The sequence below is a fragment of the Scedosporium apiospermum genome (genome assembly GCF_000732125.1).
Source record: "Scedosporium apiospermum strain IHEM 14462 chromosome Unknown SEQ_SAPIO_0092, whole genome shotgun sequence".
In the NCBI taxonomy this organism is placed as follows: Eukaryota; Fungi; Ascomycota; class Sordariomycetes; order Microascales; family Microascaceae; genus Scedosporium; species Scedosporium apiospermum.
This window is the reverse complement of record NW_015971793.1, coordinates 412,550-439,496: the sequence shown is the minus strand read 5'-3', so window position 1 is coordinate 439,496 and position 26,947 is coordinate 412,550. Positions and strand designations below refer to the sequence as shown.

The following is a 26,947-nucleotide window of genomic DNA, read 5'->3' as shown; positions in this document are numbered from 1 at the left end:
AAGCCCTTCAGGAGGTCAAGGTTCTCTGGCGTCGTCGAAGCCACCATCTCCATCTCGAGACCTGGTGCAATCGGACCCCAGGATTCTTTAACACGGATGGTGGCGTATCCATCTTTGACATGGCCAATTGGGAGAAGATAGCACCCGCTGCACTTGTTGTACTTAACGTAGATTTTGGATCGATTCGGGCTTCCACCTGCCGCTTCAACAATGTAACACTGGATTGTCGGATTGAGGCAGATGTGTCATTCAATATATTTTGGAGATGCGCAGGTAGTTGTGGGGACGTGCAGCTGAGACAGAGAGAGCCAACGTGCAGCTCGGGAATGAAATTCAGCGACATGGCGGCATCGCTTGGCCTTGGTCTTTCTTGCATGTTCTCTGTCGAAGGGTGGCGATCAATGGATTGTTGACCCGGGACGAAAGGTACACCAATGATTGCTTTTTTTGGTCGAAGTAACAGAACAGGAAACGGGAATTGTTGGGCGATAGCATTTTTCATGTAGGAAATAGGGAAATGGTTTGTATGAAGTAGATAGGATATGCGATTTTGTTTGCTTTTTCCAGGGTACTACAAGCAAGAGTGACGATCTTCGGAGGATGGAAGGAAATGCACGGCGCGGAGCACCGTCTCTTGACCGATCCCGGCAAGCATGTGGGCGATGTTTCGTTTAATAGCCCAGATCGGTCGGTTCGGGAGTGGAATGGAGGAAGCCAGAAGGTTTGAAAGTGCTTGACAATGTGCTCTCGACATGGGCTAGTTGTATGACGAAATACCCAGGACGAAATGGGTCGTCACAGGAGGACGAACTTGATGCTGTTTTCGCAGAACTATTCGGAATGTATACTAAAAGCTAGAGCACCCGCCAGCTGACGCTAAACACCTACGTCAATGTCAGAGTCTTCTTACTTGTGGCATTTGTCTCCGTTATTATTGCCCCCGGCGATCAACTGGGACATGCTCGTTCCTCTGGTGTGCCTTGGTCGGTTAGCAGTCTTCGCGTGGAAGCAGCGGTTACGGGACCCTCTCGGATTGGGTCCCGTCGTATCGCAGTACGTCCTTGACAATTCCATGCCACGGTGAAGAGCACAAGATGCTCATGCCCTAGGTGTCCGGGCAGCTATTTGGCACAAACCCCCCATCCCTCGCCAGCATCGACCCTCGTCGGAACATATTGGAGAATCTGGCCTCTTGTGGATCTAGCAACAAGTCTGCACTATCCGCTATAGAACAGGAGACCGTCACTTCTGGTACAAGAACCGGCCGCTCCAGCTTCGACGACGGGAGAAGGATGCCTGCTCTGGTTCTCTTGAGAAAGGGAGGGGGTTCCGGTTTCATGCATCCACTAGTCTTCAAAATATATTAAAGGATCTGCTAGAGGAATCACAGGAATGTTGCTGGCCGTACATGGGACAACTCCAGGGCAAGACACTGGCCTTCGAGGATAGAGATGGAAGGTGGACGCAAATACAAGGAGACATCCGGCCGAGGTCAACAGTTTCGTCATCGTTCGCTTCCCCGAATCATCGACGAAGGTACAAATGAGAGCAGTGCGAAGAGGCGAGGTAGGAAGTGTTCTCAAAAAGTTGAAAGTTAAACAGAAACTCGTCAGCGCGTGTGTGGCGTCACGTCAAGTGCCTGCCCAAGATCGCTAGCGGCCGGATCACAATGTGGGTCGTTGCCATCGGAGCGGCGGCCCGCACAACACGTGCCAGGTCCTAGCAACGTCACCTCAAGAAATAGACCGAAGAAGGCCTGGATGATTGAGCAAAGGAAGAAAGGAACGCGGGGCAAGCGTAAGGAGGGAGAGTAAGATGAGTCCGGTAAGTAAAGATCGAGACATATGAAAGAACAAGTACGAAACATGAGAAAGTAACGCCCTGCTAGTTGAGCAAAGACGCCGATGACGATACTGCGCGCTCCTCGAGCTCTTTATTCGGCGAGTCAACCATGGCCTTGCCCTGGAAATTCGGCTATCTCAAGCTCGATTGTGGATTGTGCACAGTGAGTCGTGGGCTGTTCTTGGCGGCATGAGAATGCCTGTTTTATGCACCTCCAGCAAAGTATAAGAAATCGAAGCTGGCAGCCGGCCCATTGGCCTAATACTTTTTGGACTATACCGTGACCAGGACGGGTTGAAACGCGCCCTCTCAACGCCGGCTGTCCCCGTCGCGCGTCACTCTTCATGCCATTGTGGACGTGGATCTGGGTCTTGTGTAGCCTGGCTGTTGGCAGCGATATGACGCCTGGTCGTGGCATGCGGCACTTTACCCCGCCATGGATTTGAGGCGAGTAGAGTCTCGCCATCGTCCCAGAAATGCAGCCAGGCACTGATTGGATGACCGGGCTAACCAAGCCCACCATGCCAGAAGCGCAGCCTGGTCCATCTATCCAAGCCCAATTGAAATTTGTCGTCGGGCTTCCCCTCCCACTCCATCCAAGCCTCACAGACATTCATTATCGAGCAATACGAGCTTATCCAAATCCAACGGACATTCATGGCCGAGAAACACCAGTCGATCCAGCGTCGGCTCTCACCAACCCCAGAAGAAAGCTCTCTATAGGACTACCAACAAGACTAACTGCGGTGCCTCGCCATGGCTGACCCACTTTCTGTAACCGGATCCGCGGTCGGCATCGTGTCTCTCGGTCTTACCGTCTCGAAGGGACTAATCAAGTACATCGAAGGCGTCAGGGGCAGGAAATCGAACACTGACAACACCGCTAGAAAACTCAAATGTCTTCTTGACTCGCTCAATGTTATCAACAGCCAGATTTCCGACCCCAATTTCCGACCCAAGCAAGATCTTCTCAGTAACATTGAGAGGTCAATCCAAGACTGTAAAGACTCGATCGGCAAGCTTGAGGCCGAGAATAAGAAATTCCTGGACCTTCCCATGGACAGCATCCCAACCGTCGCCCGCGCCGGGCTTCGCCGTGTGGCATATCCCTTTAAGGAAGAGACGCTGAGGAAGCTCGAAGGCGATGTTGAGGCGGCTATCTCGTGCTTGAAATTGGCACTAGACGCCCTACAGAAGCATGATAGAAACGAAATGAAGTTATTACTCGACCTAGTCAGAGCAGACCAGATCTCATCGGACATCCGCGACTGGCTAAAAGGGCCTGATGCCTCCATTGAGTACAATGCCGCCTGCAAGAAGAAGCAGGAGTACCCTAGTACAGGGCTCTGGTTCGTCAAAGGAAAGCCGTTTTCCTCGTGGCTCGAGAGTTCCAATTCCCTCCTGTGGCTCAACGGCTTCGCCGGTAGTGGCAAGTCAGTGCTGTGTTCTACAGCTATCCAGTCCACCTTCAGCCACCGGGGCGCCAACAAACGCATCGCCATTGCCTTCTTCTTCTTCGTCTTCAACGATAAGTCAAAGCAGGATGTCTCCGCAATGCTCCGTGCCCTCATCCTGCAGCTGTCAACCCAATTGGAGGATCGTGGTTCTCTCCTAGAGCTGCACAACCGCTACCGCAACGCTTCACCGCCCGACGATGCTCTTGTCGAGTATCTTCACCAGCTCATCAGCATGTTTGACCACGTTTATATCCTTCTAGACGCACTAGACGAAAGCCCTCGGGACAAGTCCGGGAAGCGGAAAGATGTCCTTAACATCCTCGTCGAGATGCAGAATTGGGCGGAGCCCGGCCTTCATCTGATGGTTACTAGTCGCGACGAGCCTGACATTCGCGAAATGCTAAGTGCTCCTAAAGATAAAATAATTTCGATGTGGGACAAATCCGTCGATCACGACATTGCGACGTTTGTCTCCAAGCGTCTCAGAGATAGCAAGGAATTTCGAGTCTGGGAAGACGATTATGACAAGATCGAAACGGCATTTACCTGTCGTGCGAAGGGCGTGTACGTATTTCCCCGTTTCCTTTTGATCTACAGGAATTTACTGACCCTGCCATTGCAGATTCCGATGGGTGGAATGCCAATTCAAAGCCTTAGAGAATTGTCCACAATCCGACGACGAGCTCGATGAACTTTTAGATTCCCTACCAGACTCGCTGGATGAGACCTACGAGCGAATACTTCTAAATATTAACCCGAGATCGGTGAAATATGTCCAGCCTATGTTAACCTTACTTTGCTACGCCAAACGCCCGTTGACGGTACCCGAGCTTCGTGACGCCATTGCCGTGGACCTGAGCGAGCCGCCTCAGTTCAAACCAGGACGAAGATTAAAAACGGTTGACGCGATCCGCCGAATTTGCCCCGAATTTATCGAAGTTGACGAGCAACCCGATGGAGAGCCGCCCACCGTACGCATCGCCCATTTCTCAGTCCAGGAGTATCTTGAATCGGGACGACTTTCCAGCGAGATCGCCAAGTTCAGTGTTCAAACACAGGACGCCCATACTCAGATCGCCTCTATATGTCTAACATACTTGCTGAAGCCTGAGTTACATAAATCGATAAATCCGAAGGAAGAGTATCCACTGGCACTATACGCTGCAAGAACCTGGCACGAACATCTCCTTGATGGATATAAAACTGATAATTTTGCGGAATGCCAAATTATGTGCCTGTTTCAGAATACCAAAGCATTTGAGAGTTGGGTTACTATATGGAATATTGACGAGGAGGATGGCAAGAAGCCTATAGGGGAGATTCCATCGCCTATTTACTACACTTCACTTATCGGCCTTGATTCAGTTCTCACGAAGCTACTTCATAGTAGAGTTGGAAATATTTCCGATGTGAACGCCCAAGGCGGCGGCAGGTTCGGCAACGCGCTGCAGGCGGCATCACTTGGAGGCTACGAGGCTGTCGCGCGGCTGCTTCTCGAAAAGGGCGCCGATGTTAACGCCCAAGGCGGCTACTACGGCAACGCGCTGCAGGGGGCATCATCTAGAGGCCACGAGGCCATCGTGCGGCTGCTTCTCGAAAAGGGCGCCGAGACTAAGGGTAGAAAGTTGTAGAATAACGATTTTCGATTAAATAAGTAGGTATGATATATATCTTTTCTATCTCTGTAAAAGAGGGTCCTCGGGGACTGCGCCAATATATACTTTGCAATCTTATTTCCGCCTGATTCGAGAATATGCTAGAACTCTTATCGCATGTAGTCGAGATGAGACGGTGGCGAGTTAATGCGGATTAATTGTAAACTAAGAACTGACGGCGCCGATAAGCGGATGCGGTGTATCGGAGTCACTACGTGGTATCTTTAAAGCTATCTGCGTGGTGTTAAAAGACGATGGGACTTATCGTGTCCGCAGTGGCGAGTGAAGGTGGTGCTGGCAACATTCGTTCATCGATATGCAGTATCTCAAAGTTACGACTCACTAGGCACGAAAACAGACAAGGGATGGAAGCAATGCCGTACCCTGCAACCGAACTTACGATCTTGCAATGTATTCCCACAATCCCCCCTTCGAAATCGTATACTCCGACCATGACATCGTGCTTCTTCCTCCTAAGCAATCGCCATAACTGCGGCTGGGACGAGTGACTTCGATGTTTGTTGCCTAGCGGTATCATGTATCGCGTCTAACTAGGCTTTTGGGCCCACCTATCGCTTCATAGGTTACATCATCCCTTAGAGATATCGCTTTCAGGTGACCAAGGGAGCTTCTTCACCGGAATGATCTGTTGCTCCAATGATTTTGTTCGGTGGTCCTCATTAAGAGCGGCATGGGGGATGTTCGAAGAGGATTTCTCGGGAAGTTGCCGGGTAGAGCTGAGGATTTCTTGGGAGACTGGTTTATGGCATCGTCCCTCCGAAGGTACATAGGCATTAATGGAATATATTTCAGCAGCCATCGGAACAACATGTCCTAGACAAGCAATTTGGCTCGCCTGTGAGCATCCTACCTCTATTGCGAGGCGAGGGAATACTCTGAGCACAAGTGAGGTGAAGTTACTGCATTCGCTACACTTGCAATTAGTATTCCATAGAATCTCAGGGATGATAACAGTCCGTACCAAGCCGACCTAGTTTCGTCCCTAGGCTAGATAGATGAGTAGATTGAAGGGTCGAACGCCCGTTGTCGTTGAATCAGGGTGGCCGCAGAAATTAGTGCGGTGTTGATTGGTCGACTCGGGCATTGCGCAACCAGGGTTACCAGACCATAAAACATCTCCTATGTCAGGGTGGTCGAATGATCACGAGCATCCTAGTTCCGGATGGAACGCGCCATGGGAGCGCCATGGGCTGAGAGACCAAGGTGACGAGTTACTCGACAACATTCATCGTCGGCATCGCGATTCGGATAAAAGTAACTCCGGTCAAAGAGATCTATCAACGCGCAGACTTGGTTAGAGTTTGGCACGCAGAAAGGGGACTAGATGAGCTTGACGAACCTCTCGGTTTCACAGACAGGCCACTGCTCAAGCATATTGTTTGGAAGTGGCTCAGAGTTATCCGTAACGTTGTTCCTAGCGGAGGCTTGGGCTGTTGCCGGATCCAGCCTTATGGATTGAAAGCCGTGTTTCGTCATAGCTAAATGTGAACAATGCGGCAAGTGTCAGTCTGGGCAGCTCTGCGCCTCGAGTCCTACGGGGAAATCCCCGTTAAAACAGGTCCTTATGTTCACTCCAAGGAGGGTATCAGAGCCGTCTGGTTAACAATGTTAGCCGTCACTGGGACTGTACTTGACCTACCGCTTTGCTCGTCGTCCGGCTGCCCGCCGAGGTAATGAGACAAGGAGGCATCTCAATCACAACCCATTCTGCTGCGTTTGCCAATCGCTCGCTCGTTGGGATTCTTTTCCCGAGCTTGTGTAACGACGAATGAATAATTAGCGCTTTGGATCAATATCTCACGGAAGCCATGGACACGTCGTCAGCCTAACACTCCTTGCCGTGCCGGGATGTCAGGGAGGACCGAGGGATACAATCTGTAAATGGACCAGAAGCGAGAATTGAGGTGCCACAACTCTGGTACGAAAAAAAATCGACTACCAAAGGCGATCATCCAATTTTGTTAGACGCCCGCAAGTTGACGATGTTTCTCTTTCCTGGCCTTGTCGAGATGACGTTGCCGAATGGCCCCGCAGAGCAGAGCCGCAGGGGCTTGGGGTAGCGATGACTAATTGGGAAACCCACTGCAAAGGTAAAATGGACGGATCTGGAAACATCATCCCAATTTGAATCAAGACTCGAGGATGAGAGAATGGATCTGTCAACACACCCACTCATAAACGCTTCGCACAAGCACGACCACTTTTCAACCATTCAATATCTGAGACTATCCTCATTCCTCCCGCGGATCGATTCCCAATCCTCGACCCCCATCCAATGCCCACTCCTTCCCATCTCTCTTCAGTCTAGACAAAGAAAAGGCACAAGGCCGAGAAGCCAAGACGTGGAGAGAGCCTTATTTTTCGACGCTCAAATCAACCACCAACATAAACTAAGAACAAATCCCATCTATCACACCCACAAAAAAAGAAGAAGGGAACAAAGGAAATGTGAAACAAGTAGGAAACCGAAACGCTAGAACTCGCTCGATATTAAAAATAGAGGTAAACAGCATTTGATCGTTTCTGCAAAAGGAAAACAAAAAAGGAATTGATGCGCAAGACAACATTCGTCCTCGAGGAACTCCTCATTTTCTCGGGGAGTCGGATCATGGATAAAACGAAATTGTGTCGGAATACAAGTCTTGGAGATAGAGTGAGCACAAGGCCATTGGAAAGGTAAGTGCGGGAGCCGTCTGCTCATGCTTATCGAACGGAAAGTGATGGCAGAGAAAAAGGTAAGGATGGGTTGGGTATACACATAGCGAAAGTAAGGAAGAAAGCGTATCCGCATCAACCACTGGTAAAAAAAAAACTCCCAAAAGAAACGAAGAAACATAAAATCCCCAGCAAGAACGCCCAATGCCTAAAACGAAGACCATCCCCTCACAAAATGCATCTTTTCGCTTACTCCCTTACTTTTCCTTCTTCCCTCCTTTCGCTCTCTTACAATGCCTTCCCTACGCTCCCGTCACTTCCACCCCTCTGCCTCGACCCCGGCCTAAACCCTTCCGTCGGGCTATCCCACCGCGTCGACCCAGGCCCTACATCCGGACCCGGATCGCTCCAATCCCCGAGACTGAATCCACTCGAGTACTTGGACGAGTAGCTATCCGTCCGTGTATGCACCCTCTTGGGCTTGTTGAGGCTAGAGCGAGGGTCATTGCTACCACCACCACTCGTCATAGTAGCCGTCGTGAGATCCTGCCGACTGCCGAGCAACTCGGGTCTCTCGAGGTCGAAGGGATCGGACCGGAACTTATTTCGCTTCGGGCCGAGGTTGTCGACGCTCACCACGGACTCGCGGTAGACCGAGTCCACGCGGTCGTTGCGCGGCGACGAGTAGCCTCCGGCGTTGCTGGGCGTGCGGCCGCGGCCCGGAGCAGGGTTCTGACCGAGACCGCGGGACCGACGGACATCGGCGACGTAGGTGGTTGGCGGCTTGATTCCGCCAGTCTTGCTGTTATCCGGTAGGGCGTTGGCGTCCGAGAAAGGGTCCACACGTGGAGATACCGCCAGCGGCGCGGGCTTGGCGGAATCATGGGATAGCGCGTTCATATCGGAGAAAGGGTTCTTTGGCGAGTCGAAGCTGAGGTTGAGTCCGCCGAGGAAGTGGTTCGAGGATCCTACGCTACCGTTGGCTAAGTGGTCGGCCTGTCGCTTCTGCGCCTCGCGCTGAATATCCTTGTCGTCCATGCCGAGGAGTGTCAAGAAGTCAGGCTGCGACGACCCCTTGCGCTCGCTCAAGTTCCGCACGGCCGCCGCCGGGTCCGCATCCATGGTGCGGTCATTCCTCATCTTCCAGTTGAAGTTCATGTCGGCGGTAACCCTGGACCACCAGTCCTTGAATCGGTCCTTACCCGTCACTACATCTTTGGAGCCCGAGCGCGTCGAAAGCGACGAAGAGTTGCTTCGACTGTGCAGAGACCCGTCGTCCATATACTGCGAGTTCCCCCTGTTGAGATCGACGCTGGGACCGCTCTTAGACCCTCCCATTTTACCGCGGAATCCTTGCAATTTCGCTCCGACGGCGGCCTTGAACTTTTCGGCCTTGGGTGTGGGGCCGACGGATCCCCGCTCGATAATGTACGACTTTTCGCCATTGCCTCCACCGCCGTTAAACGTCGTGGGTTCGATGGTAAGCGGCGTAAGGAGGGAGCTCCTCCTCTTGTTGATGGCCTTCTTGCGCCAAAACCAGAGCAAAAAGGCAATGATGGACACGACAGCGACGCCACCAGCAACGCTTCCGGCTACCACCGCCGTAGGAGCGCCGGATCGGCCGCTTCCGCCACTAGTTACCGTAGTCGGAGTGGCATCGACCGCACCTTCTCCAACAACCGCCGCACCACCGTCGAGACCGCCTACTGCCGTCGTGGCCAGGTTTCCGTTTACAACATTAGGAGTCGTTCCGTCGGGAGTTACGGGCGCTGGTGTCGGGGAGGGTGCTAGCTCCGGTTGCTGTTGCAGTGATGGTTGCTGCTCTGGTTGTTGTGGTTGTTGCTGATTCGCACTATCTGCTTGTTCAGGAACGGCTGCATTGCTGTCATCAGTGCTACTGCTCGCAAAGGCAAATGAGGGGGTAGGTCTTTCAGGTAGAAGAGAATTCTGTACGCCTTCCGCCACAGTTGTAGGGCTAGGCAATGGAGAAGGAAAGGAGAGGAATGAAGGAGACGAAGCAGGAGGGATGTTTATGGGTGGTGGAGGAGGAGGAGGAAGAGGAGGAGGTTGTTGAGCCGCCTGCGTCTGCTGTACAGGCGGTTGCTCTTGGGTTTGTGCTGGGGAATCTGTTGCATTGTCGGGGGATGGAGTGTCTAGATTTGGGGAAGATCTCGTCGTACTCGCTGCTCCTGCATCACCTTCTTCCGACTGAACCTGGACGCTGCTCGAGCTGTCCGCGTTCGCCGCCGGTGTAGGCGTTGATTGTATGCCTACAGCGCCACCGCCATTGTTTCCGCTGGGCGCCGCCGCCGCCGCTGTCGATGCCGCTTGTGAAGGCGCCGCGTTTGTTTTCGGCACAGCCGTGCATCGCCTTCCGTTGAGGACGGTGATGAAAGCCCCCGCCGGGAGGTTCTGGTCTGACATTGTCGCCGGGACGTTTTATGGATACAAGAGGAACACACGCAGTGTGCTCACTCTCCCCTCGCTCTCTCTCTCGTAAAATGCGAGTCCAGTCGCAAGAAGAAAAAAAAAAAGAAGAATGTGTGTGATAAGACAAGAAAGCCCACGGGGCTTGAAAAGAAGCGAAGTTGAAGGAGTGGACTTTCACCGAATCCAAACTCCTTGAGGAAGAAAAGAAGAAGAGAAGAGGATTCCGGTCGAAAGCCTCGCGCGGGAATCGTAGTCGAGGGGATTTCGTAGGATGGGAGATCGAGAGATGAAAGGACGAAAAAGAGATCCGAAGCGAAGAAAGAGAGAGAGGGAGGGGTAAAGCAACGAGAAGCGTAAACGCGGGGAAAGCGGACAAGCAGTAGTATCGGGCCTCAACTGGCCGTCTAGAAAGCGGAAACGACCATCGAGGAAGATCGTCTTGGAGAGAGCAGGCGAGGGTGTGTGATTCGAAAAATGGCGACTAGCGGCTAAATTGGCGATGGAAGAAGAAGAAGAAGAATGGCAGGACTTTTGGCGTTGATGCGGATGAATTTGACAAGATTCGGAAAGTGATCAGTGGTAGCAGCGGAGATCTTGGAGTCTTGGGACGGATGTTCACGATGGAGAGTGTGTAATTTCCCTGAAGGGGGGAGGGGAAAGCTGGGCTAGCAGACAAGAAGCAAAGCAATTTCGTAGAGGACATCAAGCATGAAGCATCGAAAACGATGGAATAGAAGAAACTTGGGAAGGCTAGCCGCAAGAGGTGGAAAAGGAGGATTTACGTTCCGTCCCCTCATCGACGGTAGGGATCATCGACTTGATGGGGGAGGAGTCGGTTCAGACAACTGGGCCAAGATGTCTCACAATACCAAATTGAGCAGAGAGCAAGAGCCAGCTGGGAATAGAATCAATGTTACTATGGTTTCCGTGAGTATAGAAGAGTAGCAAGGCACACACGCCTGGGCGGAACCGGGCGTGAGCTGACATTGAGAGAGGTAAAGGAGCAATTGCGAGTGCAAAGAAGCGATTTGAAAAACAGCATGAATCAAGGTCTTGGCACTCTGATTGATCGATGTCAAGCCATCGTGGGATTGGCTCGGAGAATAACTAGGTGTCTGAGGAAGTCTATGGGATCCGTCGATCACTAGGGAGGCTCAGCTACGGAGGGAGGGGTGAATCCCTGACCTCTTACAAAACTGAGGCACGGAAGATCTCAGGTTTGACGAGGGTAACGCTGGGAGGGTGGTCGAGTCAAGGTGGTGATGGAGGGGAGAGCGTGCCTCGTGCAGGTGCCCTTGCCTCTGACTTTACCCCCTGACACAACCTCCAATGAGCAAAGCACCAGGGATTATCCGGAGTTGACCACCTCGAGCCTTCGAAGTGAAGGGAGAGGCGAAAGCATCGGGAAATAATCAAATAAATAAATAAAAATCGAATATGACTAGAAGAGTGTGATTACGAATAGCTGGCGATTTTTATTATTTTAATCTCGAACAGTCGGTGAGACTTATCGATCAAGGAGCGAGTGTCCGTCTAAGAAGTCGTTGAATGGCGTTGTCGATTGTGGGCCTGGATCAATGCGGCGTTTCCAAACGTGAATCCTCCGTTGCAAACTACAAATGTCTCATGCCCCTGGATTATGTCATGGACTGTGGGGTAAATCTCGCCATTGATATCGTGACTTTGGATTTGGAGCATCAAATAAACAACTCTTGCACTCTCCTGGGTTGTCAACTTCTTAATGACGCCCTCCGCTTCCTCATAATGTTGATGTCCAATTTATGCCTCGCTTCGCCATCTCGTCATTGACAGCGCTCCAGGGTATCAAGCCTCAAACTAACTTGATACTCCCATCAATACTGGTGTCATCCAGACTTGGGTCTCTTGATGGCATTCATTACTTCGTACAGAGTAACTCTCGGGGTTCTCGAGCAACCAGATCACGGCCTGGACGTCCACTGCTGCAAACGATATGCCGGAGCCACAACTGCCGGTGTGACGCGGATCCGGGGTATCCGTCGCCTGGTGAGGATCCCGAATTTTCGAACAATGTCATCCTCGACGCAACGCCAGATGGACTGTTGTTGGCCGCCGCGTGATACCCAACGATTTTTAAGATCAGTGCTCTCGGATGCTTTCCCTTCCTCGGCACAGATGAAAGTCGTCGTTCATGCGCCAGATCGGTCGCCTTCTCTACTATATATCTATATCCACCAGCCAGTGTGTAGCGTCGCATAATCATGTGCACATGTAGTTATGAAATGCTATTCCGCTGGGGATTTTTGCGAAGAGTAACAAAAGACATATCCTCTCAAGCTCGAGGGATTCGTCCATCACAAGAAAGAGAGCCTCAAAAATCGAGTCCAGTTACGGACCACGCATCAATCTTCTCGAGGTCCATGCCACCATCAACTGTTAGAGATTTGTGTGTCTGAACCCTTCTGATCCGAGCCGCGTTTTATGAAGAGTGCGGGGTTGCACCGAGAAAAGTGAAATCCTGGGTTTGTTGGTGCGACCACTCTCAAGCAAGATGCGGAATTCCTCCTCCCGGATAGGCTTGGCAGGAGGATTTGAAGAATATCAACGAATACAAACAATAGCGTCGACGAAGCCCGAGGTAAGACTAGTCCTCGAGGCACAGGGCAGGAGAGTTGTGCGTTTTTAAAATATGCGGTTCCCGCTACCTTTGTACAAAACAAACACATCCCGAGAACACGACTTCAAATGCTTCAAAGAGACTCGGTTCAAACGAGAACAGCCAGAAGTGGCTAGGCTAATAATGATGGACGAAGCAGTCAAGAGTCAGGACAGCACTGGCTAACTAGCCTAAGAAACGGGGCGGGAGGAAAACCGGGTCGTCCTCGACGTAAAACCCAAGCCATCTCGATGTCGGCTCTAAATATATTACAAGTGCGTCTGATCCGTCTCGCTAGCACGTTAATTGACATCAAACGGCTTTTAGTCTCAGCTCTACCAGTTGCGGACATCAAGATGCTAACGTCTGGCATCAATATCCTGTTGCTAGCCTACCCGCCCGCCAACATCGGCCCATGACACTAGGCTTCACCTGGAGCAGCGTTCTTGGCAAGACTCACCTTCATCGTGAGCTACGAAAGTACTTATGTTCGTTTGCGTTCGGCTGCGTCCGCCATCTCCACTGAAAAGAAGCATGCGACTCTGCGGCTGCACCCAGCTAGTCCCCCGGGCCTTCGCATTGGTGCCTCGGGCGCTGGACCTACTGCCAATCATTCCCCCCAAGCGTAAACAACTGGCGTCTCTTGCAGGTCGGTATCCGCAGTTACCCTTTTTGCCCGCAATTCAGGAGAACAACAGATGGCCACTGCCTGCCGCAATCGACAAATCGACCTATTACGCCGGAGGTTGAATGCTGAGATGTGGCCATGGGAGGCGTTGGTATTACCCACCACACAAGCCAAGGCTGCAACGTTGTCCGAGGAAAATCGGATGCTCTTGTGTTCAATGCTCTCACCTGGGCTGTAATTTTATTAGGGTTACTGTGCTAGTGCCAGCAGGAATGGGAAAATGGGCCGAACCGACTTCACTTTTGTGCAATTCCATGTTGTCCTGTACTTCCCCTCCAAGAAACAGGATTGATTTGGAACTTTGGAGAACTTCACTCCTTCTGTAATTCTCGAACTCGACCAATAGCCTCATTTGGCCCATTCCCCCATTTCCCCCTTGTTCCTGCGTTCTCCGAGACAAGCAGGACAAGAACCATTAAGTTCCGGGCGAAAGTCTGCTGGTTCTTGTATTTTGTCGTCCGGTCCCATCTTCACCCCGCTCTAGAAGGTAACTTGAGCGAGTTTATGAGGTAGATTTCATCAAATGTTATGTTCTCCCTCCCCGTCTCTCCCTCCCCCGCCTTCCCATAGCTTCCTCCCCCGCGCGACCGTGACCGCACCTTCCAAAACCCCCACCATCAATTGATCACTCCAATCACTACGTCGTACGTACGAAGTACCTCAACTGCGAACGAGAAGCATCACCTCCACTACCACCACTTTCGACCACCGCCTTTTTCTGCTCAACTTCCAATCCCATCCGCATTGGACAGATTTGAGCCATTCGCCAACACGCAACACACCTCATACCTCGTCTCGCCGCCTCCTTCGCCTCCATCACCGTTCTAGCATCTACACCGCTTTCCACCGCCCTTTTAGCCCCCCTGAACCACACAATTGGGAACCGGGGTTGCTATGTTTCGAAGCTCTCATTCAACTCCTCATCGTACAACTCTCCTCGTCATCACCATTCCACTCCGCACGTGGGTCTCCTGAGCTTCGTATGTCTCGAATCTAATACCTGCATACCTTACGGCCTTCCCACACGCCAATTGTACTGCCAGGAAGACTAAGGAGGTGTTCAGGCAAACAAAACGAAGACCTAGTTAGGCCTTCAGATACCCCTAAACTTACGCCATAATTTGGGTTTGGTTACAGGAAACGAGGTCGCTTGGCCCCTCTACCTCGGACAATGTTTGGCATCAGTTTGCCTTCTTTGGGTAAGTCGAGTTCTCAACAGGCGAATTCCTCTATTCTTAAACCCCTGCTTTCATACATTCCTCGGATACTGGGACTTCACTTGAGAGAGCTCAATATTTCTGTTTCTGTGTGTGAATGCCATTGGTCCTGTACCACACGTTGCTGGCTCTCTGACGGACGCTGCCACGGGAGATCGTCATCCAACCTGTCTCGGGAGCCTCCCTGACAACATTCTTCAGACCCCGGTCCGGTTCCCTCACCGGTCCTCACACCACAAGTAATTTTCAACGTCACACAAGGCCATAGCCATTTCGTCTTATCTTCATGCTAGTCAGTGCTGCATTAAAGGTGTGAATGAAGTTATCGCTCTTCATGAATAGTCATTCCACCACCCCATCTTACCTTTGGGGGGGCTTGGCTGTCGTGTAGCGACTTGGCCACGTTTTACTATTAAGTTCCTAGTCCTGTTACATTTTGAGTATCTCTTGACGCTCGATGAGTGCTATTATCCGTGGTTTCGATCTTTTCCTTTTGCCTCTTTTTTTCTCCTTCTCTTTATTTTTTCACTTTGGGCATTCTTCACCTCATCTGAAAGTCGCCATCTCCTTCTACAAATGCCACCTGTTTCTCAAAATCTAAACATCTTTTGTTCTAGGAAGTGCTGCACGCCCCAAGGTGGACCCTAAGGATGTCCCTGCACCGACTCGGGTAATTTTCCCTCCGCAACACGTACCCGACTCTTCCGAAACCGGGTCGGAGGCCGTGGACGGCGCTGCTCCGCCGGGCTCCGCGAGCCTTGTCAAAACCCTCCAGGCGATATGTCGCCCTGGTGATATCACGGGCACCACCTTTGACGCCTTTGGCTTGAAGACGTTCTACGATGCTACCCCAGCGGAAGTGGTGCCTGATCCTTCGTACATCCCCGATTTTTCGACCTGGGATAGCCTCACTATAGACGAAGCTAGGGAGAAAAATGCGTCTACGCGACTACCGTTGAACAATGGAAACTTGTCTCCCGGATGCCAAACCTACGTCGAGCGAAAGTCAGAGCTATCAATTCCGAATCAAGATGCCTTCCGAACTGTCCGACGCTTGCCCGCTGCCAAAGGCAAGCCTCAGCCAAGGCTAGGGAACTCGTACGAGTTCTTCCGTTGCTTAGAGCTGTTTACTACTTACTGGGATGATCCGACGGTACCCCTTCCTAAGAGCTCCTCGGAGGAACCTTCCACCGACCCTTCCCTTCCGGCTAGTGATCCTGCCGTTGTAGGTTCCACATCTACTTCTACTTCAGATGATAATGATGGGTATTACCGCACTATGACAGGCACGGCGATGCCCGCCGAGCATCGCCATGCTCTCCTATCCTCCTTCATCAGACTCGTCGCATACGATTTCGGCTGCAATGTCACTACGCCCCGTGCAGAACCCCGACTTCAACTCTGCACGCCGCTTTCTGCGGTCGATCCGGGCCACCAGCCTCGCAAGTCCTACGTTCCGTCCGGCTGCATTTTCGTCTTCCGCACGCCCACCAAGCGGGAGCACGCTAGAGCGGGTATGGTCGAGGGTCCCGTTGCCGCCGTTAGCGCGCGAGGCACCCTGAGCCTTGATTTAGAGCTTGAAAAGAACCAAGATCTTGCCAGGGAAATTCTCGCCGCCCTCGTCACGGCCCAGCACCGCGCCAGGGAAGGAAAGACGGAACAGCGCTTCGGCGAGGGCCAGTGGTGGACCACAAAGAAGAGGTGGGGAGGTGGTCCCGGCGGTCCCATCGGTCGAGAAGTCGACAAGGACGACGTCGTCGGAGACAAAGACGCCTCCTCCCCTCCGACGAAGAAGCCCCGGAAGACCATGGCTGTGTACGACAACTACCGCATGATCCGACCGCCGTCGCTCTCGTGGGACAAGAAGACGCGCTACGAGGCCATCGGCCGACCGGCGGGCGTGACGGAGTACGACGACATCTTCGTCATCAGCAGCTTGTTCCACCACGTCAGCGTCCTTCGGGTCCGCGTGCCGCAAAGGTTGCTCGACGTGATCGAGGGGGCGGACGAGGAGACGGTGAGGAGCTGGGGCGGGCTGGTGCTCTGGAGGAGTAAGTGGTATGATTTCTTCGTTGCGGAGGAGAGGATCCAGGCTATGAAGTTACTTTGGGGGGTTTTTGCGTATCAGATGAGGAAGACGGATTCGGAGGATACTGCGATGGAGGGTTGAAAGAGAGGAAAGATGAACCTAGATCACGGATGGTTGCTATCGAGTATAATGGAGGCCCCCGATTGGAGGGGGATTACTATTGAGAGAGGTCCTATATTTCTTGACAGCTGAGTTTGATTCATATCATGGGAGTGCGACAGTAGGTTGCATTAAGATTTTCGTGGCCCATTGGAGAGGGACTATTATACAGAGTATAAAAGCATTGTAGTTGAGATACATCTAGAGTTGATTCGTATTCGAAGCTTGACTTGGAAACATATTTCGTTACCTTTGATGATCCCCTCGCAAACGAAGTCGAGACCAAAGTCCGCCAAGGACTTGTCCGCATGTGAAAGATGGATCCCACAAAGGTCTTTCTAGGTGGAAGGCGACAGACTTAGGGTTTACAGATCCATGTTCCACCAAGAAGATATGCACCAAAGCAATGCTGGTGAAGTTACCATCGTCTCAGAGCTGGAGGCAAGGAGCTGTCGAGGCCAAACTTCGGCCATGGGCCGAGATATAGGAGAGTGATTCTTCATACACAGGTTTCAGAGGGGGTTGTGAGTGCGAGGGCGAGCTCTTCTCAAAGCACGCCTATCATGACCTCTTGGTGTGATGTGTTGTAGCTAGTTATTGAGTGAGGACATAAACTCATCTATTCTCTTCGAAGGTCTTGAACTCTAACAGGCTTACTTTTACCAGGATCAAAGACAAGATACCGGGCACTATCTAACGCACTTCTGCTTCATCCTCTTCTTCTCCCTCTTTTCTTCTTTTTTTTTTTTTTTATTTTATTTTATTTTATTTTATTTTTTTCTCTTTTGATTTTTTAAATCCTTTTTCTTCCGTTTCTTTTTTTCACTGCTCACGGCCATCAGGATTCCCCCTTTATCTATGACGAACAGGACTAACATCAATATCTTGCGTGTCCTTCCTCGGCCCTCTAAGGTGTCCTTCATTCTCCTCTGCCCACACGATTGGTTTGCTTTTTCCTTCCTGGCTCTTGAATCCTGTTATAAGCATGGGGAGTGACGATCCCAATGTGTTGAGGTGTACTTCCTAGGGTAGCATCAATGTAGTCAGAAGCTGAAACGGTTTCTCGGTGAAATACAAACGTTAATCAACGTTTGTGTGTGATTTTTCGGTGTGGTTACCCAAGGTCAGCCTGGAGCCGAAAAAGAACGTCCAGCTCTGGGAATAATCCTAGATGAAAGGGATCAACTACGGGGTATGAGGACTCTACAGGTTATACTTAACCTTGGCTATCTTTATTACTACTGATCGATCTGCTGCCTCTAGTCTCACAATTGATCTTCAGAGTGACATCTTTTGCAAATACCTTTGACATGAACCATTATTGATTTCCCTCCTATGATTGAAAATGAGTATTTAGATAAGGAGGCTCTGCTTGAATTTTCAAATATCATCGTCGTTGCTCTGAGTCCAAATTGGATTCGAGACTGCGAGTACGAGTAATCAATATCAACGAGATGCCAGGTAAACCTAAACGTGAAGGCTGCCTCAATGGATCTTACCGGGATTGACGTAATACAGCGGAGAACGAAACAATGAACCAGCAACAATTGAAGAGCGGAATCGAAAAAAGTCATAGTTCGTGCCATGGGAGCTGAAGCCGTCCGAGCTACGCCGAAACAGGACTGCGAAGGTGCCACAAAACCCCCGAAAAGCCATGAAAGAGATCGGCGCAGCAGCTCATCACTACTTGATACAGAAACTTTACCCAAGGAACTCCAGCTTTCTGAGAGGGAGCGTGTAAGGACACCCTAGCCTGCTTTAGGGCGATCCCAGTGCCACGGGTCCGGGCACATACATCATTTCGTGCTTTTCAGCGTTCCTGGTCGGTCGTTGACGATGAGCGCTAAAATGAAGACTCAACCCCACGGATCGCCGGTCCACCAAAAAGCCGCGTCGTACGACCTGTAGCCGGGCGATCAAGTGACTGGGACCCTTTCAATGTTCTCTTTTTTTCAAAGCCTGTCTTCTCATTCCCAGTGACATCCAAAGTAGATCATCAAGATAGGGAATTAAAAAAAAAAAAAAAAAAAAAAAAAAAAAAAAGGGATCAGTCCGAAATATGACCGCCAGCCGTTACATCGGAGGAAAGGCTGAATTAATCACTACGAAGTCATTTAAAGCCTCATGGGGATAATTCCCAATGCTGAGCCTTACCGGGACAGCTGAAGACCGTTTAAAAGATCTCTCATCTGGACCGTGAGGGGCGGGATTGATGCTCGGGTCTTAACGCTTGGCTCTGGTTGGCGAGGAAGCGAGGAGGCCCGTTCAAGATATTTACCGCCATTGCGCTGGCCCCGGGGAACGGGAGCTTGTAATCGCGAGATTGTAGTGCTCCGTATTTTGGAGGTTGGTTGAAAGTAGTTTACTAAAGGTAAGGTACCTCGTAGCCCTGCCTCAGCTCACAAGGGTCCTTGGCTCGGGGACCGTCAGCTGGAGAGGGCACGGAGATGACGCAATGGAAGCCGTGATGGGCCGGTTCTGGGACCGAAAAGCTGTCAATATGGTGTTTTTTCGGTGCTTGAGCTAGCCTGTGCCTTCTGCACTAGACCTTGTCTAGTATGTTGGCCGTGCTTACATCCGTGGTGCAGTGTGGTTTACTTTGTCGTTTATGTAGGTCTGGATACCCGAGCCAAATCTAGAACATATCCCGTCGCTAGAAGAATCTGTGGTGTACACTACGCTGAAAATACATCAATTCCATGTTCGGGGTCCGGCAAGTACTCCGTAGGCCGGGCCCTCCTCTGCGCATCTCCACGTTCGTGATGGGGAAAAGGAGAGTACGAAGTCTGATCAATGCGAGAATTCAAAGTAAACTAAGATCAATTCGTCCGTTTATGGGTACGTCCCTGCTCAGGAAAGGCCATCTTGGGCTCCCGATTGGCCTCGACCCGCCGTCGTCCAGGGGTCCTTCATTGAAGCTCAGGTGCGCCACTTCCCGCCACCGCACATCGGCTTTGCCGTGGACTTGACCCTTCTTGGAGGAGATCGTCCCGATGCGTCAAACCTTCGATCTTCCCCAGGGGGGCCCCCTGCCACAGTTCGCGCGATTGGGGCTTTAGGGGTCTCGAGTTGACGACCGGCACGTCATTGAGCAAGGGTTTGTTTTTTTCTCGACAACGTTGGAATCTTGGTTTTGCAAGATTGAGCTTCCTATCCGACCTTGACAAGTATTTTCGTCCAGAATGCTACGTTCGTTGATTAGAGGATGGAGTCGGATAATTTGGTCGGTTGCTTATCCTTTCGAGATCAATGTCAATTCCTGATCCTTCACGCTGGGGCAAAGGAACGAGCAATATTATGCAAATTATGTACAACCAGGGAGAAGCTTTCGGATGAGCCCGGGTCAATGAGAGCATACAAAGTAGTTTCAACATCAACAACAGTGTTACAAAGTACTACAGCTTCCCATGAAGAGGCGACGCATTCCCACCACCGCCCCGATCGGTTCCTGGGCACAAACCACCAGCCGTTCGATCGAAGAACATCAAAGAGTCAACTCCTTGTGAACTGGCTAGAATGGAAACGTTCCCTCGTGGTGCGGCAGGCGCTAATTGACTACCCAGGAGGGAACCCAAGCAGGTGACCCCTAGAGTTGCTGTCGAATGAGTACAGCTAGGCTCTAGTGCACCCCGTAGTCGCGTTGGCTGTGGACGCGTTAGTACTTAGCTGGTTCCGACTACTGCTAGTAAAACCGTGAGCTTTCTTTTTCGTCTCTTGGTTGATTCTTTTCAGCTGGTCTTGCCCACGTCTTGTAGGTACACACCCTCTAGCCCGGAAAGAAGAAAAAAATTGTATTGGAGTCTCGACAGTTTCTTTTCCCTTGGTGTAACTTTTGTACTAAGTCCTGCCGGGGCGGAATGGACCCCAAGACTCCAAGAGTCCGGGTCTTCGGTTTCGGATTGCGGTATTGGGCCGGGGATGCTGCCGTGGGATTGGTCGCTGCTACGATTATTCTTCATTACCTGTAAAATTGAGAACCATATTTTCTTTCTTTGTCGTTGACACGAGTCGAACTTTTTTTTGGCGGGATTTGGCGGCGTGCTAGCGGAGACGCTTTGCATATGTTTAATTATCATTGAAGCCAGTCGAATCCATTCCTTTGGCTAGCTCCGATGAGCGGCTCTGTTTCCCGAATGTCTTTTGAGCTTTTTTTCGGCCCCTTCGAAGCCACGATTGTCGACTCTCCTACTTCGTGCTTCGTGGGACACGGCTACATCAGTCATGTCAGCTTTTATTGGCCCCTTAGGTCTCACCATCTCAGGATGATTTGCACTTGTAAATGGCCCCAGCGGGATCGGGCGGGAGGTTCCTGTCTGTCGGTTATTGCGTCGCCTAATATTCCCGCCCCCCGCTCTTTTGGCATCCGTCAATATATTGACGAGTTGGCCTCGGTCCATTCGCAGAAGCCGGGGCTATGGGTATCTCTCAAGGTAGTCCCACTGGAGGACGAGCACATATCGTATCAAAGATGTGGTTACGAGTGTTGAGAGGCTTTATTTGGAATTAAGACGTCGAAAAACTCTGACCTGCAGGAACGAGGAACGATTCTTGGACGGTTGTACCATGTCAAGGACCAGGGTTCGAGGAGCTGGATTTCCCAGCTCCGTCGTATTGATGGGGGTTGTGAAGTTGCTGGTTCCTGGGCTGAGGTCAAGGGGGTTGGAGCTCTGATACTTGGCCAGCTTGAGCAATATCACAGCTTGGAATATTGAATATTTCATCGGAGGAAATCTTCGTTAGTCATCAATATTCTCAGGTCAAGTACTTCGTCAGTCACGAAGTTCGAAGTTTGAAGTTCGAAGTTCGGATGGCAAGGGTCTTGGGCGCGGCAAGTGGGATGATGCCGCCCAAGGCCGACAACTATGAACCAGCATCTATCTAACAAGTTGCCTTTGAATTCAACAAAATCAATTCGATCGATTGATGTTGATTGCCAGCACCGCAACAAAGATCCCCGCCTACCGGAGATCCCATTGTAGGGTTACATTTGGACCCGGCTGCCATCAGAATTTTGCAAGACCCTTGAGCGACCGACCACTGGCAAATCATCATTGTCACATTGCCATTGATGTGATGGGTAGTCGGGCTCAATGATGATCAATTGATATTACCTTATCCTTCGTAGTTGTGCCGACTTCACCTCCTTCGCCCAGGCATCAAGTTCGAAGTATGGATGTATGATTTGACAGCCTGTAAGGTTGAGAGGTCCAGAAGTTGAGAGGATGAGACGGAAGAAGTCCCCGCACGACCGTTGGCAAAAGCGTAGGATGGCGTGGCCCCCTGTTCTATAACTTGCAGATGTGCATGCATCCATCGATTCCAGGCGACTGGTCTGGATTCCGGTTGGGGGAACTTATTCCCTCTGTCAATCTCAACTGCAACCGTGTGTGATCGAAGTGATGCAAGAGCCCCGTCTGGCACCAACGGCTCTGTTGTGGTGGGCAGCCATCAACCTGCCCAACCGTTATTTGGCGCCCATTCGCCATGAGGTGTATTCGGACGAAGCAGGCCATCAAACGGTCGCCTTGAATGTGATGTGTTCCTTTGCCGTTTACACGATGTTACGTCGTGCAAGGTCTAGCCCAAAGGCCTCGTTATGATTCTCCAGATGCCGAAATACGTCAAATCTTCAAACTGCGCATGTAGGTGGGCCTGGTTTGGATCTGGACATACTGGAGGATCTATGATTCGTGGCCCGGCCCCGGCTAGTAAGACTAGAGCCCGCAACCACAAGACTGGAGAGAAGTGGGCGAAGTGGGCATCCTGAGATATGCTCGGCAATCTCTTCCTCTGTGCGTCGTCGTCTTCGTACTTCAAGCTCCCAAGCAATGGACTAGGCAGGATAGGCCGGTCTTTGTGACATTTGATGGGGGCACACTAGGCGTGGACAGGGCTATAGTTTAGCTTGAGGTATCAATTAATACTAAGCGGCACTACTTGTTTCGCACCAGAGTGGCAAGGCAAGGGAGAAGTAGAGCGAAAAGGAAAGTGAAGGGGTGTGGAGCACGAAGAGGCAGGGCAGGAGGAGACTGCCAAATGCGACTAGACTGGCCCGGCAAGCATCTCGTCGACTCCGTAGCGGAAAGAGCGATGAATCCACAGAAAGGAAGAGAAGACTCAGAACATTGAATGCTCTCAGTGCTGCTTTGCATACGCTACACTACAAATGCGGAGCCTCCATTTGGTGGCTAATTGTGGTGAATTTCCAACACCCTCCAGGCCAGGCGACTATTTTCCCCAACGAAGTACGAAGTGGTGTACATGATAAGTACCACTCCCCGCCCGCCCCCTCCTCCCCCGTTCAGTTGCGCCTGCACTTTGCAGCCATTGATGATTGCAGCCCGTGAAAGTACTGCGATTGAAGTACTGCAAGTACGCGAGTACCTCGACTTCGAACGGAAGGTCCATTGAATTATCAATTACCGCTGGTACCAGAGCTTTGCACAAGGCGAGGCAGGTGACACCCGAGTTCAGCAGCACCGAACTATTACTTCCTACTTCATCCATCGACCTCGACCTCAACCGCGACCACGCTCTCCTCTCAACTCTTCTCTCAACCCTCCCGCTCCCTCCATCCCCCTTCTACCCTAAACGGCCATTGCACGCCATCTGATCGTTCCTTGGCTCAGCCAATTTTCATCCCAGGTTCCTTGCTGGGTTCCCTCCCAGACCCAGCTGGCCTTGCTCCTCGTTGTCGTGCCTGTCCTGTCCTGGCATCCTGTCTTGCTTATCTTGCTTATTGCCGTGTGTGTAAAAGACACCGTCCCTCCCCCGCCTGCCGGTCTTCTTTCGGACTTATTCCGACGATCTATCGGTTCCACCTTGTCTCTGTGGCTGGCCTTCAGCGATTCGAAAAGTTACTAGATTACGAGGGAGAAGTGAGCCGGAAAAAACATATCCTCATACATTTTTACTATCCGGTTCTTCACGTCACCGTTGTGTTGCTTGCTTCATTTCCCTGTTTCTTCCCTGGACGTTGCTGGTCTATGCCATTGATCTAATGAGGCATTCTGGTCGTAATTTGAACATCCCTTCCTACCACTGAGAACCGAACTTCAAAAGAGTCAATCCAGGCAATCTCCACCGAAGCCTCGAAAGCGATTTACGCATCTTTTACTATCCTTTTCTTTTTTGTCGCCTCTCGTCATTATCTATCTGGAACCTCGGCTTGATTTCCCATCTCTGGTTGTGCAGTTTATAGAGTTCGCGAAAATTTCCAGTTTTCAGCTAGTCCGAGGACGAGAATACCTCTGTGGTCCACAATCTTTCCCGATTCCTGCCGTCAACGCCCTATAATTCGGGACGAAGCTCCACCGCATCCGCCGCATATTCCTACCTATCCTTCCTCGCTTCGATTAGCAGGCTAAGAATCTGCACTTTCGCTTCTTCCCTTCAGCCCTGTGACCGCCGGTCGGCGCGCCGCCGATATGTCGGGATTCTCGGGCTATGGTGGGGGCTACGGTCCGCCGCAACCTCCCCCAGGCGGTTACTACCCGTAGGTCTCTTCATTCGGCAGAAAACCGCAGGCTCAAGTCTACCCTTCTGATACCCTGGATGTGCCGGGTGACGAGGCTGCCTAGATGTGGAGAGTATGGTTCTAACTACGTGCATCTATAGCCCGCACACGCAACCTCTTCCTCACCCTCAGCATCCTCCCTACACCCTCTATCCACAGCCGATGCCGCCGCAGTTTCCCCCTCAGGTACCTTTCGGCTACCCTCAGCAACAACCACCGCCTTACGCATACGCTCCCCCGGTACGTATTCTCGCCGTGGTGCGGAACGAATGTTCTCTGCGACGATCATCAGAGAACTAAGACTAACACTACTCACTGGTAGACCACTCTTCCGCAGCAACCCTACCCCCCATTTGCTAATCCCTCTCCGCACCCGGGCCAAACTAGTCCAACGAGTGAGTATCCATTCTTTACCGCGCTCGGTGGACAAAGAGAGGCTGAACCAAGCTCTACCACCCATCTAGCGGGACCCCTTCCGCCACAACAGCAGCAGCCACCTCGAGGTCAACCGCAGCAGCAGTCTCCAGGATCTCAGGCCGGTAGCCATAACAGCGCGCCCCTCCCTCTCCCTCCGACTGGCGCGCAACAATTCGGCCACGGCGCACCTCCCTCCTACGCCTATCAGTACTCGAGGTGTACGGGCATCCGAAAGGCCCTTCTTATCGGTATCAACTACTTTGGCCAGCGTGGCCAACTGCGGGGATGTATCAACGATGTGCGCAACATGTCGGCCTACCTGGTGACGCACTTCGGCTACAAGAGGGAGGACATGGTTATTCTCACAGACGATCAACAGAATCCCATGAGCCAGCCGACGAAGCAGAATATTCTGAGGGCGATGCATTGGCTAGTGAAAGACGCGAGGCCAAATGATGCGCTGTTTTTCCATTACTCGGGTACGTGCATATCTGGAGGCAAAGAGATGGAGACATCCCTCGCCCTTTCCGCTTCCGACGAAAACCTACACGCCCAGGTTATGGTGTGGGTGAGACGCGGTGTTATGGAAAAGTACTAACAATTATCTAGGACACGGAGGGCAGACGAAAGATCTAGACGGAGACGAAGTAGACGGATATGATGAAGTCATTTACCCTGTTGATTTCCGACAAACGGGACATATTACCGACGATGAGATGCACCGGATTATGGTCCAACCTCTTCAGGCCGGCGTGAGGCTCACAGCTATCTTCGACTCGTGTCACTCGGGTACCGCCCTCGATCTTCCCTACATTTACTCGACGCAGGGAATCATGAAGGCACCCGACCTTGCAAGAGAAGCGGGTGAGGGCCTCCTCCAAGTTGTATCGTCTGGTAGTCTTAGCGAGGCGGCCAACGGCTTTACCTCTCTGTTGAAGAGGGCAGCGACGGGCCAGGAGGCTCACGAGAGGACGATGATGACAAAGACGTCGCCTGCTGATGTAGTGATGTTTTCGGGCAGCAAGGATAACCAGACCTCGTTCGTCGACTCCGACTTCTTGCCCCCCCTCGCCTGCATAAGAGTTGTTTTTGCTAATGTCGCCCGTTTAGTGCTGACGAAAACACCGGTGCCATGTCCTGGGCCTTTATGTCGGCCCTCAAGAAGAATCCCCAACAGAGCTACGTCCAACTGCTCAACAGCATCCGCGACGAGCTCTCCACGCGTTATACGCAGCGTCCTCAGCTCTCGTGCAGCCATCCTCTCGGTGCGTGGTCTTCATCTTTATGCGTGTTTTAGTCCGCGTCCTCTATCTACCCTTGCCATCGCCCCAGCACATGACGCCGAGCTCCGCGGTCGCCATGGTTTTCCTGATTCTACTTTTCCTACCATGTCGAGTTAAAAAAAAGTTATTGTGCTACAACGAACATTATCTCTGACATTTTTTTGCCCTTTCTTTTTATCTCGGAACAGATACCGACTTGATGTTTGTTATGTAACTCTTCTCCCCCGAGAGATTGTTAAGCCCGAGTGAGATGGAATGAGATTTTAAGGCAGAGTGATGAAACATTTTCTTTTTTTTTTTGAGGCCTATCGACCGTCTATCTATTGTAATAGACTCCCTTTGTGTTAGAGGTGTTTTGAGTTGGATCTCCGAGAGATGGAGGAGTTCGTTGGGGCATGGGAAGGTTGTATAATGTGACTACCCCCAATGATATGGCTGGATGAGGACACTCTGACTCTGTACTCCTTTGGTGCCATGTGCCGTTGAGCCAAACTATATGAGTGTAGATACTCGAAGTATTCAGCTTACTACCACTTGTGGGGAGGAGGTTACAGAGAGGATGAGGGAAAAGGTTAGAGGAGTTAGTTGCTAGTGCTTACACGAGAGAAAAGAGAGCCGCCTCACAATTCATCACCAAGATGGAAGGGTGAGCGAGGGTGAATAATAACAATCATAAACTCTTTCATAAGAAAACTCCAACTAATAACCGTCTCGGTATCCTATCTTATCCCAATACTCTAGACAGACCAGGAAAAGAAAAGAAAAGAAAAACTCTAGTCTGTGCGAGGGGGAAAGAAAAATAAAAGAACCCATGAATGCTCGAGCTCATGTCCGATGCCATTATCCCACAAGGCCTCATTGCAAATGCATAGAAAAACAATAGAACCAAGAATTGCTTTGCCAGTCAAACAACCAACCTCCAGAACCCCTGCGGCAAAGACTC

At 51.3% G+C, this 26,947-nt stretch overlaps 3 protein-coding genes and 1 pseudogene across 3 annotated transcripts; 3 read left to right on the top strand and 1 right to left on the bottom strand.

Annotated features, from left to right (window-relative positions):
* Nucleotides 1-2,598: 2,598 nt before the first annotated feature.
* On the top strand, nt 2,599-4,930 carry SAPIO_CDS4505 (uncharacterized protein; the record flags this gene model as incomplete). The annotated part of the gene is made up of 3 exons (XM_016787033.1): nt 2,599-3,863; nt 3,922-4,345; nt 4,544-4,930. 3 exons carry the CDS (start codon nt 2,599-2,601, stop codon nt 4,928-4,930), a joined length of 2,076 nt encoding a protein of 691 aa, XP_016643378.1.
* A 2,988-nt stretch (nt 4,931-7,918) lies between these two features.
* On the bottom strand, nt 7,919-10,054 carry SAPIO_CDS4504 (annotated as a pseudogene; the record flags this gene model as incomplete).
* A 4,500-nt stretch (nt 10,055-14,554) lies between these two features.
* Nucleotides 14,555-16,770, top strand: SAPIO_CDS4503 (uncharacterized protein; the record flags this gene model as incomplete). Its single annotated transcript, XM_016787032.1, has 2 exons — nt 14,555-14,582; nt 15,218-16,770. The coding sequence occupies 2 exons, from the start codon at nt 14,555-14,557 to the stop codon at nt 16,768-16,770; spliced, it is 1,581 nt and encodes a 526-aa protein (XP_016643377.1).
* A 7,445-nt stretch (nt 16,771-24,215) lies between these two features.
* SAPIO_CDS4502 (uncharacterized protein) lies at nt 24,216-26,121 on the top strand (the record flags this gene model as incomplete). The annotated part of the gene is made up of 7 exons (XM_016787031.1): nt 24,216-24,283; nt 24,406-24,544; nt 24,627-24,699; nt 24,769-25,200; nt 25,331-25,760; nt 25,832-25,986; nt 26,054-26,121. 7 exons carry the CDS (start codon nt 24,216-24,218, stop codon nt 26,119-26,121), a joined length of 1,365 nt encoding a protein of 454 aa, XP_016643376.1.
* Nucleotides 26,122-26,947: the final 826 nt, after the last annotated feature.